The 12,550-nt window shown below is 45.0% G+C and overlaps 1 protein-coding gene across 1 annotated transcript; it reads left to right on the plus strand.

Moving 5' to 3' along the window:
* The first annotated feature begins 1,226 nt into the window (after nucleotides 1-1,226).
* Nucleotides 1,227-9,441, plus strand: LOC111077359 (multiple inositol polyphosphate phosphatase 1). The gene is made up of 5 exons (XM_022371605.2): nucleotides 1,227-1,408; nucleotides 7,454-7,727; nucleotides 7,799-8,035; nucleotides 8,101-8,342; nucleotides 8,411-9,441. The coding sequence occupies exons 2-5, from the start codon at nucleotides 7,461-7,463 to the stop codon at nucleotides 9,081-9,083; spliced, it is 1,419 nt and encodes a 472-aa protein (XP_022227297.2). The 5' UTR covers nucleotides 1,227-1,408; nucleotides 7,454-7,460; the 3' UTR covers nucleotides 9,084-9,441.
* Nucleotides 9,442-12,550: the final 3,109 nt, after the last annotated feature.

A 12,550-nucleotide genomic window follows, 5' to 3' on the forward strand; every position in this document is an offset into this window, starting at 1 on the left:
GCGACTATCATGATAGTATCGATTGTTTTTTCCAAAACATTCAAAGCTATCGATGGCTCAACTATCAATCGTTTGACAGCTCTAATTAAAACTATAAATTCCAGAAACTATCTCTGAATTTGTAGGTTGTGTGTGCAATATGACCAGTGTGACCACGGATTAATGTTCAGTGTGACTGACTTGCAGAAATATACCGTAATATACCGAACAAATGAGAAAATATACCGACATTTAGAAAATATACTATACTATATACCGATGTCATGAGTCAGTGAGCGACCTTAACCCACTAAACCCCCATCTATTTAAACAGATGAAACTTGATTTAAATTGCGGAAAATTAATATGTTTGTAACTTCTCCTTTAGATCCATCTGCAGCAATTTGAGCCTGAGATTACAGACAATATCTCAATTAAATTTTCCCAAGCAAGGTATGGAGAATGTTGCCCATTTGTGTGTGCAATTGCATAACATCTAATATATAAAATAATAATGAAACATAGGAAGTACGTTTCCGGGAAATTTGTGACCGATTTCGCTAATGACGCCTTGTGACGCCTCGGAGGACGTCATAAGGAGATTGAGAGCGTGATTTATAATAGATCGACACCACTTGAGTCGCCGTGAATTCAAAGAATTCAAAAAACTGAAGTGCTTCCACGGGCCCGGGACTACACTGTGGTCAGTTTTTCTCCTATCCCGGCAACTTGTCAAACAATCCCAAAACAAGATTACCCACGCTATCTAGGATGCAGCTTTTGCGTAAGTACCTATCTATATACTTGAGATCTATACTAGTTTGAGTGAGACATGATAAGTTGCAATCAGTTACCGATTAAACTTGAACGCCTGTCATGGCTCGTTCTATTGTTCGTCTTATCAGAGTGTTCTAGTTACACACGCAAATAAATATTTAAGCTATATTAACTGTACATCTACTCCACATGCGTTCCTACAAAACACCAAGATTATCACTTGCAGCATCTCCCTCTCCCTCCCCCGCCCATCTTCTCACCTGTCAATTTACCTGACTTCCCACGCTTACCTACACTGCGATTTTACTCTCAGAAGTTAGCAGGGTATATAAAATAGCAGGTACTCTCGCTCCTATTTATTTGTGGCCTCACATAAGATGCGATGCACTTTTGAGTGCCAAAATAAACATCCAAACCTTCCATTGAATATACCTTGGGCAGCACACTATTAGCGATAGACGGCCCGTTACGATAACCGAATGGCGCGGTAGACAACATACGGCTGTCGATTTGGTCGCGGGTTTTATTTCCATTTTGAACGGTTTCGCGTGCAGTTCAGCGTTTGGAGTTAATTTGTGGGAAGAAATACTGCAAAGCAAACGAATCGGTTAACTAAACTAATTCTACAGTCAAAACTGTGCACTTTAAATAGGTGTGTGCTAAATCTTTACAATTACTATACAATGTGCGCCTGCGTGTGTGTGTTTGTGTCGATGAACAAATTGAGTTAAAATTTGGCATAAAATTTAAATCATCAATATAATTTATGAAGCATTAACTGTCTGCCATTTGAATAAAATTCCCATAAACATCCGCAACAATCAACCCATAAATTTCGCGCTCAAATTGTTGGGATAGTTTCTGGCAATTGCCAAAATACTCGTCTTGTATATATCATTTAATTGAACCATTAGAGAACTATTAGAAACGAAGCAGCTAGCTAGCGCTCTCTTTTTTCATGGGACAGATGTTCTCTTACCTGTCAGCTGCACCTGCAGCATAGAGAGCAAGCCAATTTTGTGTTTATTTTCGAACGATCCGATCCGAGCGTATTGTATCCGTATATTTTGTTGTTAGCGTAGCGTTAGAAAATGACTTGAGTGGGAAACCTGTTCGGTCCGGCAATCATCTATAATTCTTATATAAGCGGAGAGAAGACATGCTACGCCTCCCTCCCTCCATCAGATTTTTCGTGTTTTTGTGATGAGCTCAACAAAATGCTTACCTTAATATCATCGCAATATCATTCTTCTGCAAGCCCTTCAGGGCAGGGCTCCTCTCGCAGGTGTTCTGTCTTCATTTTGCATATGAATGAAAAACGCTGGAAACTTGAGTGGTTCTGTTGTGGTGTGGTGGCAACATTAATCAGTTTTTGGTAACAAATTTGTTTTCTTGTCTTGTGTTTTTTCCCTTTTAGTTCTTTATGTTTCTTTATGTTGTTTTCGGGTTTCCATTTCCACGCAGCGTGGGATTTAAATTTTTTTGTTTAATGCCCGAAAGAAAGTTAGGAACAGAACCGCAAGCCAGCGAAGGGGGAGGTTCAATGATCTAATCAGATCTCTGTTTTCAGTTAGAAATGTCTGTTTATTCGCGTTTGTCGCGTTGTTGAGTTAGCAATCAAATTAGCAGCTGGCAGTGGAATGGCTTGAATGGCTCCCAGACCCACTCTATACGGACTCTGACTCAAAACGAGGCTAGTGCTGCGTTTTGCACGCGCTTAAAAAACGCACGCCGCATGCAAAGCAAAGACAATCAAAATAATTAGCTGGACAGCGGACACAATTAATCTAAGCTCATGGAATTAAATGAAAAGCAGCAAAAAAGATAAGCAAATTACATATACAAATAGTTGACACAAGTGTCCCCGTACTCCTACATCTTGGAGGAGCTTCTCCCTTGTGGCTGGTCCGCCCTTTGGAGGATTCCCAGATTTACGATTGGGCAACGCGACGACGCCCCTGCCTTTGCCACTGGGGCAAGCCTCGAGCATCGGCACGCTAGCCACATTAAATATTTAATTTATTTGTATGCCCTTGCAGAGGAGGGTCTTACGATTGTGACTAGAATGTTGGGACACGCAGGGAATGTCTCCATAGCTCCATTAAGATCAAAATCAACGACTTAAGTTCTGGCCTTTTAAGCATGCAATATGCATATGTACAAGTCGTAACCTCTTGGATCTGATCAATATACCATATAGCTTTCACGGGAATTATCGATGGAATAAAAAGACTTTCGAAGAAATCTCCTCTTTAAAGATAGTCCTTCCTCAACAAGCGAAAATATATACAATCCACGCGGTAAAGGGTATCAAATGCTTAGCAGTCTTTTTCTTTCGTTTAAATGTGTGCACAAATTTTGTGTTACAACAAATTCTGGAATTCTCCTGCGGTTCGTTGACGGCTTTTCGCTATTTGCCTCGGCAGCTACCTGATATGGGCAGGGGGTGGGGTTCGTCTAGGCCCAGCCCAAAGTGGGCCAACTACCTCCGAAAAGCAAATGTTTGTGAACAACAAAGAGAGAGAGAGAGAGAGACAGAGATCGAAACCGGTTATAGACATAAAAACGTATATTCTAACGTTGTTTTCCACTCTCTGATCTGTGCTCTCCCATTCTCTATCTCTCTGTGACGCGATCTTTGGCTCTCTTGCTCGTTTCCCACCTCCCACCCTTTTGCACTCACTTCAAATAAATTGCAGAATTTGTCAAAAGTTTTTCCTCTTGAATTCGTGCCAAAAGCATTTTGGCATTCATTTCCCCCGACTGCTCTTCTTCTGCTCACTTAACCTTAACCGTGGAAAAGCGGAAAATACGTAAAGAGACTTTCCTTTTATTTCAAACCGAAATAGTGGCGTTTTTCAGCCGCCTTTCAGCGGCCGCCCCAAGCACTTTCCTTGCTTTTTAATGGGAATTAGTTAATATATCATTATAAACGAAGAGCGGTTCTATTTTTGGGTGTACGAACAGATATTCCGCCTGCCAAAATCCCACAAATATTTGGAAAACTCTTACAAAATTCCAAGATGGGGAAATGTGCGTCTGCCACCATCGCTGCCCCTGCCACTGTCCATGCCACTGCCACAGCCACACTTGCTTCGTCTCTGAGGTCAAGCAAGGCGGCATAATTTAGAATATTTTCCAACAAACAGAAAGACAGACGAGACAGCCGCCCCCCGTCCGTCCAGATCTGAGATCTGATGTAATGGAGAGAAGGTCGCCTCGGGCGGGGGCCCCCAAGTGATAAATTAAACACTTTATGTTCTGTTTTCCAGCCTTTTTTTTCGAATTAAACATTCTCTGGGGAAAACCCTAGAGGAGTCGCATAGTTCCCAGGCACTGGGAAAAACAACATGAACGCTCTTTGAATATTAACCAAAATCTTGTCCTTGTCCCTAGAATTTTTTATGCTCGCAATGAATGCATGTTCCGGTCTGGTCTACCCGGTCTCCGGACCCGACCCCCATTTCCAGGCACGGCTTAATGGCCATTCATATAAGGAATATATGCATGATATATGTGCCGTTTTCCGTAGACGTGTTGGGGATTTTTAAGTGAATTGCGCTTGGAGCATCATTACGATAATTGGTCGACTCGACGGCTGTTTCTCTGTCATGGCATTCGTATAGCACCAGCACAGATACATCATGTATCATCAAATATGTATGCATGTATGTGCATAGGTATAAATATATGCTAATTAATATGCACACAGCACACGGCAGTTTTTGCTTTTTGGGTTTTGGAAATTGCGCGACAATTTTCACAGCAGCTCGCGAAACAACAAAACAAAACAAAAAACGTTTTGCGTGTTTAATGAATTAACTTTTGGCCACAAATTGAATCGAAAGTGCTGCTCCACTGGCACATAACAAATACTGGAGCATCGTTTCCGTAATTCTTTCGTACTCGTCTCAAAATTATGTCATACTCTCCTGGGGAAAGTTCAACGATCTTTTGATCAATCAATCTGCAGAGATCTATGTGGGTCTGGAAGTGGGTCTGTGGCCGAGTGAATCAATTGGTAAAATGATGAATTTGATTTCATTTGGACACTCGGCTAATGGCAATGACTTTTCGTGGGCCGGTTGTGTCGTCGGAAAAAATAGCAGGGGGAATTCTGGTTTTGATTTATGTTATGCTCTAAAAACCCAGGAAAAAACAGACCCGCTGAAACTGAAATCAGAGCGAGGGCACATAGAGGGAAATACACGAGGAATGGTTGATATATATATGTATATGTAGCTGCAAAAATTGGCCAAATATCACGCACGCTCCTACACAAATACGAGAGTTTTATCATGAATATTATTGAAAGATTAAATTAGTTTCAAATGTTGGCGATCTCTGGGGATCTCTGGCATATCCAGTTCTCATAAAGTGATCAAAGAATACACGAGACGGGACGACGTCCGTCCGTGGCAGTCGAATTGGAATTTTAATTTCACATTGAGAAAACACACTACAGCACAGCACAGCCACAGCACAGAAAACTAACAGAAATTGTGGGGCAAAAAACAAAGGCAGGGCATTCAATTGATTAGGGGAGTGGGGTCCAGCTACGGGCAGGGGGGGTTGGAGAACTACGATCGGATCGTATCGAAGCTGAAAAGTGTATCCAATGGATGCGCGCGAGTCATGCAATTATTTGCACTTGAAATTGAAAATGCAAAAGATGCAAAGATCCAAAGATGGAAATGGATGAACAAATTAGATGCGTGTGTGCTCTGCCGCTCCTCAATGACAGCACATCGGTTGGATCGGCTGTGGGGTGGGGTGGGTGTGAGGAGGCGATATATGTAATTATAAATTCCCAGGCTAATTGCAGCTGTCAATGCAATGCCCATGACGTCACTTTGTGGCAGGGCACCGAAGGCACCGAAGCCACAGGCACAGCAGCTTCTTCTCGTGGCATGAGGCAACAGGTTGCAGCATCGCAACGAGAGTAGTTGTGCGTAATTTTTGGAGGCAATGGCCATCGATCGATGATGCAAACACGATCCAAACTAAACACAAAACAGAGAGCAAAGCAGAGCAGACCAGAGCAGAAACAGAAATTAATTTCGTTCTATTTTTGGTTCTTATTTCGGCTACAATTTATTTGTTTTACTTTGTGTTTTTGTGGCTGCTCTGCTCTGTTTTGACTGGCAGGCGGATTTATTTGTTTTGGAAGCAGGCTTTCCACCAAATGCATTTTCAAATTAAAAGCCATGCCACACAGCAGCAGCAGTAGCAGCAGTAGCAGCAGCAGTGGCACAAGACATTCATGCAATGTAATTTAATTTTATTTGAAAAGTTGAAAAAATATTTAAGTTAAATTCTGATTTGGTTTTAGGCACGAATTTCAGCTGAAATGCAACCTTTTAGTGCTCACTGTTTTTTCCTTTTTTTTATGGGATTACATTTCGTATATATAGTTAGATTCCCTGCATGTTGCATGGGGGGAACTTTATATTATACAGTGACATTAATTTCCCATCCGTGTACAGAGCCTATAGGCCCGGCAAGTCCGATATCTAACAGCCGATGGACTACTACTATATGAATATTATCTCAATATAGAAGATAAATCAGAGAGATCTAAGATAATCCATGAGAATTAGAGCCTAAGGTAGGAAACAGGCAGTTGACAGGCCCCCAAATGACAAATGGACATTCTCCAAATAGCGAGATTAAAGAATTATATAGCTTATATACACATATAAATATATGAAGAATATTAAATTACTACAATCTTTTTGTTGTCTTCTTTTGAGTTCTCTTTACCGATGCAATATTTTTGATATAATATTTATTGTAGATCTATTTTAATAGAATTTCTATTGACAGGCCTGCCTGAGCGATCGATCGATCAATCGATGGGGGCTAGGGGCAGGGCTAACAACAGACGAAGTTCAAGTTAAAATCAGCTCAAGTTACATTCAAATTGTGTGTCGTGTCGGTTAATGGGCAACCTATTGTCACTTCACACCCCATGCAGCCCTAGAAGGAGACCCTGCGGATGGAGCAGACCCTTCTGTTGATTAATCAATGCTGGGGATGTGCGGATGCGGGCATCATACCATGATACATATGTAGATACTAAATTGAAACATTACAAACTTTTTATGAGCCATACCCTCTCCCTCTCCCTCTCCCCCTCCCAATCCACTGACCTAATTGAGGTGATTGGCGGACAGGAGGTGGGCGCTATGACGTTTGGCTGTAAGGTGCTATGGCGGCCACGTGGAGGAACTGCAGCAATTTGTCAGAAAGATAATCATTAGCCTAATTTTTAGGGCCACAGTTGAGGTTCATTCGCGCCAGTTATGTGTGTGTGTGTGTGTGTGTGTGTGTGTGTGGGTGGATGGGTGCGTGTGTGCTGGCATTTCCTTTGACTGAATTTCCATTCTGTGCTTCGATTCTGTGGGCCAGGCCCCTCCTTTATAGTCGTCTTGCCAGACGCCAGCGAAGCAATTTAAATGCCACACCTTTCCTGCCTTTCCTGCTTTTCCTGCGGCGCTTCTGTGGCTCTGTGGGGGCTGGGGTGGTGGTGATGGCATTCCTCCACATATGACACTCGTCCTGTCCCCTGTCCATTAGGGCTGGCGACAGTTCAAGGATATGTCCATGTCCATGTCCCGACCGAATACAACCCTTTTCTCCGCTCAACTCAACTCAACTCAACTCTCTGTCTGTCTTTCTTTCTGTCTGTCTCCAGAGACAACATGCGTTTGCTGCTGCTGCTGCTGGTGCCACTGGTGGCACCATACCTGGTGGATGGGCAGGAGGATTACTGCTTTGGCAAGGATTCGGATCGCCCGCAAACAGCGCAATTTGCCTCGAAGACGGCCTACCAGATTGCCAAGAGCAGCAACATCGACAAGCAGTACCTGGTGCCCGGCTGCGAGCCCAAGAAAATGTGGGTCTTCCACAGGCACGGCACCAGGCTACCCAAATCGGGTACCATCAAGAAGGCCTCCCGGCTGATAGAGGTAGAGTCCCGGCACCACCGATCGTTCACTCTCTACAGCCTAATATTGCTCCCTTCTTTCGCTTTGTTTAGCTGCGCGATCAAATCGTTAATAACTATCGGGTGGCAAAGACCAAGCCCGACGACAATGCGCTGTGCACTGAGGATCTGATTGCCATTCAGCTGTGGAAGGGCAACAGCAGCATTACCCCCGATATGGATGAGTTTCTGACCAGCCAGGGCTACGATGATCTGCGGGGCACTGCCAAGCTCTATCAGCGCTACTATCCCACTGTCCTGCCCAAGGACTACAATGATACGTATTATCAGGTGAGCATTTGCAATTCGAACTAGCCTTTGCGAATCTTCAATAATACTTTGGATTTGCTTTGCAGTTCCGCCACACGGACACCCAGCGGACCACAGAGAGCTTCAAGGCGTTTGCCGAGGGTTTGTTTGGCACCGGGAATGCCGCCCATCCCGTGGACATGCCCAAAGATGATCTCCTGCTGCGCCCCTACGACTACTGCCAGTCGTACAACGAGCTCAACTACAAGGGCGAGGGATCCGAGTACCACAAGTACACACACTCCGCCCTGTGGAACAGCACCCTGGCAGATATCTCCACGAGATTGGGGTGAGATTGAGCTCCAGACTCGCACTGGCAGTAATTGTAATTAATTCTCTATTTGGATCTGCCTGTAGCTATCTGTACACTCTGGACCAGGCTGACATCACGCTGATGTATGACACGTGCCGCTACGAGCAGGCGTGGCAGGTGGATCGCACGAGCGTCTGGTGCGGCGCCTTCCTGCCGGAGCAGGTGACTGTCTTTGAGTATGCCGAGGATCTCAAGTACTACTACGGATCGGGCTATGGCTACGAGGAGGATACGGCACGTCTCAACTGCCGTCTCGTGCAGGACATGCTCACGCACCTGAGCAATCCCTTGTCGCCGCATGTGATCGCCCATTTCGGGCACACCACTGGGCTGCAGACCCTCATCACGGCCCTGGGCATCCGCAAGGATGACATCAAGCTGCGGGCCGACAACTACAACAGCCTGACGAACCGGCGCTGGAAGACGAGCATCCTGGGCCCCTTCGCCGCCAACTTTGTGGCCGTGAAGTACGACTGCCCCGCCGCGCTCGACAAGGAGAAGGTCGTCTTCTTCCTCAATCAGGATGCCGTGCAGCTGGACTGGTGCAGCGTCGGTCTCTGCAACTGGTCGGAGGTGCTGCATCGCTACAAGACCCTCGCCGATGCCAACTGTGATGAGTACTATTGCCGCTCTGGCGCCTCCTCTCTAGCTGGCGGCGCACTCTCCACCCTCCTGGCCACCTCCCTCCTTGCTGCAGTAGTCTACTTAATGCACTAATCTGAATCTGAATCTGCATCTGCATCTGAATCGGATTGGTGTTAGTTTTTAATGTTTGTAAAATGTACAAAGTTCGTACCAAATGATGAGGAAGAGGAGGAGGACGAGGAATGTCTTTCAAGTATTTTTTCGATTTAAACTCTCTAATTTTAATCCAGTCTCAGCACCACCTTCTGCCCCACGCCCCACCCCCAACACACTGCGGCCACCACCCCACACATACACAACCACACACACACACACAGTCACAACAATTTGTAACTTTTACGATTTTTCTAAACGCTTAACGTACGTTGAAAGTGCTACAGTCAACAAAATAGCTTTATATTAATTAAATAAAATGAATAATTATTAAAAACTCAGCTAGAATTTGAAACATTTACCGCCAAACATCAAGCAGTGCAGATTATCGGTTCAACTGCTTGCATGTACTCGAAATCAGTGTTTGGCGCTGTTAGGCGCGAAAACAGTCGCACTTAACAGTGCAATAACATAGTTTGGTTCAGCGTTTCCAGAGTTGCCACTTTACAGCATCGCTCGTTTGCGCGCCCGGCTGGAAATTCAAACGATATCTCGTCTATTCGTATATTATTTGTTCCACTGCCATGTGACAACGAATGCTAAACAACACGTTAAATCGTGTCCCCTAATTCCACGGTACCTGGCAGTCGTTTATTTTTAGCTTAGACTGTGGAATAATTCGAAATTAATTACAATTCCGTCACCTCGCTGGAACCACTGTGTCTAGGCCCTGGGTGACGGCTGCCTCCTCCAGCCATCAGCAGCCGACACCCGCTCTGGAGGCAGTGGGCCTTTGAAAGCCAAAGCTTTGTCAAATCCTTTGGGGTGTGAAAATGGGAATTTTTAAAGTGTTTTCTTCTTCTGTGTCTCTGCGAAGCCACGAGGAGCACGGTGAGCAGTTCGGGGTAGGGTGGCTTCCATGCAGTGTCACGTGTTTCCTGTTAAATGCTCTAATGATGGGTATTAGGCCAGGCTAAGTGCCACTCATAAGTGCCGCACACGCACCTGACTCTGCTTCTGGCTGTAGCTGTGGCTGTGTCCCTACTCCGAATGCGAATCCGACTTTTGCGACCTGCGATACCTTCGCCTTTGCCATCGAAATTTACGCAATATGCGTTTTTTATTTCACTGTGGCCTCCCCTCTTTTGGGGCTGCTGTGGCGTTGTGACGGTAGTCCCTTTCCTGATGGGCACCTGCTGTTGTTGCTGCTGCTCTGGTGCTTCAGGGGTTGAAATAGTCCTGGCCGGGGTTTCTCATAGTTGAGCCAGCAGCGTACGTGTTTATATGCCCTGTCCTCTGCCACCCCCCGAAAAGCAGTTTGATGTCTGTTCAAGGACACGCACAGGCGCGTCTTTCCCCCCCTAGATAGTTGATGCTTCTCTCTAATTTTCATTAGTTTAATAGACTCCCAGGACTCCCAGGACTCCAACTGAAAAAGTCTTCGAGGGCATAAAACATTTCATCCATAAATAATGTGAGATTTCTGCGAATAACTTCAACATTTTTGTGGCCCGAATTAATCTTTGCTGTCTATAAATGTCCACTGCAATGTCCAACCCCATTTATTTATCCATGTCGGGGGAAGACATCATCCTTAATGCATGTCGATTCATTCTTTAAAATGAAGCAGCACAAAACACAGCTCCAACTCCAAGTTCAAGTCTATTGCTCACTTGTATTTTTCACTAATATTTGGGCACATTTGATCCGGGTTAATCTTTGCTGTCTGCTGCAGAGAGACAAGTTCCATCAAGGAGCCTCGTTAAGGGTCGCTCATTTGTGTGTTGAGCTATGAATAAGCAATGAATACTCCACACACCCTCCACACACCCAGCTAGACCCACCAGACCCATGGAAGATGAAAGTTTTGTGGCCTCTGGTCGAAAACGCCAGCAAAACCAGCAACAGGCGAGCACTTTGGGACTACAAAAATGGAAGCTGGCAGTGCGTAACCCAAGACCCAAGACCCGACTCGATGCGATGCGATGTTCGGGGTAGCAGCAGCAGCAGCAACAGCTTTGAAGTGCGGCCAGGTAATTGGTTAATTATTAGGACTTGTTTGCCAGACAGGATACAATTTAATGGCCAGCAGCAGCAGCAGCAGCAGCGCGCCGCCTCGGATTACCCTCCGAGTTGGAGTTGGTCAAACGGACAGCAGTTATGGACACAACATTTTCGCATCACTAATTAGAGAGTTGTTCGGTTGCCTCTACTTTGTTCACTTAAAACCAAACGAATATTCAAACCAACCCAGGAGCAGAGCACACATCTAGGTATTCCATCATCAGCATTGGCAGCAGCATCACCAGCCTGATGCTTGTGTAACGTGATTCTGTGATGCGTACGCAACGGGGGGACAAAGGGACAGAGCCCCAGAGCCCACAGAGCCCACAGAGCCCACAGAGCCAGCAGCAGCACAAACTGGAACCCAAACTACGCAGCTGGAAATCATTTTTCATTGCAACCTTTCATTTTCCACAAACTATGTAGCCAGCACACACACACAACTCTCTGCCATGCCCCATGTTCTCGTTTTCAATTCAGTCAACTGAATTTCAGACTTGCTAAATTCTTGGGCAAGATACACAAATTCCATTTCAATATTCTATTCTCGATGTTCCCAACTTCAGTTCTCTCTTGGGCTGTGCCTTGTCCTGCCACAAAGAGACTTTTCGTTCCATAAAATCTGAAGAGTGTTTCCAATTTTGCACGAAAGTGTAACCGGGAATATGCTGCACAATATATTCGTATACGTATTAACATCTTTCCCTGGTCTCGGCCTCTGTCTTTGTTTCAATATTAATAGCCTGACCACAAAAATTTGTGTAATTTTAGTTGGGGTTAGAAAGGGGGAGGCGGGGGTTTTTTTTTTAGGATTTTCTTCTGCCAAGGAAAGCCAATCTTGTGTCCGAGTTATCAAAACAATGAATATTCTTCATTGTTTGCCCGGGGTTTCCCCATCCCCATCCCCATCTCTCACCCATATGCAGTGCAGTGCTGTGCATAGTCTTTGTTTGCCATTGCCATTTTAATTAAGTCAAAGTGTTTGCATTACATAAAATGCCATGGCAAGGGGGGAGGGTGGCAAAAAATACGAGTAGCTGCGAGTAAATGGTTTTTGTTGGCTTATGGCCCGGCCCACCCACTCAGACGGCAGGGCAAGCCAGGGGCAGGCAACTGCAATCCAGATTGTTGCTGACATTTAATCCCTGTCGGAGCTGATTTAATATTATTCAATAATCACGAGCGAATGAGTGCATGTTTAATGAGTGTGAACAACGAATAACGAATCAGCTGACAGGCGACATTTTCGCACTGCAATTATTTAATGGGTTCTGTTCCATCCTGACCTGAGCGGCTGCCATAAACTTGAGGGCCTACCAAAAATTGACAAAATTAGACACTGCTCTGTATACTGTTGCATCTTTATTTCAGGCACTCAATTA

Source organism: Drosophila obscura, unplaced genomic scaffold (genome assembly GCF_018151105.1).
Source record: "Drosophila obscura isolate BZ-5 IFL unplaced genomic scaffold, ASM1815110v1 contig_1, whole genome shotgun sequence".
NCBI lineage: Eukaryota > Metazoa > Arthropoda > Insecta > Diptera > Drosophilidae > Drosophila > Drosophila obscura.

Bases quoted from the DNA above. Each gene is read 5' to 3' on its own strand.
- LOC111077359 (XM_022371605.2), top strand. From the start codon at position 7,461: ATGCGTTTGCTGCTGCTGCTGCTGGTGCCACTGGTGGCACCATACCTG. The intron at 7,728-7,798 runs GTAGAGTCCCGG...CGCTTTGTTTAG, and splicing joins AGGCCTCCCGGCTGATAGAG to CTGCGCGATCAAATCGTTAA. The intron at 8,036-8,100 runs GTGAGCATTTGC...TTTGCTTTGCAG, and splicing joins ACAATGATACGTATTATCAG to TTCCGCCACACGGACACCCA.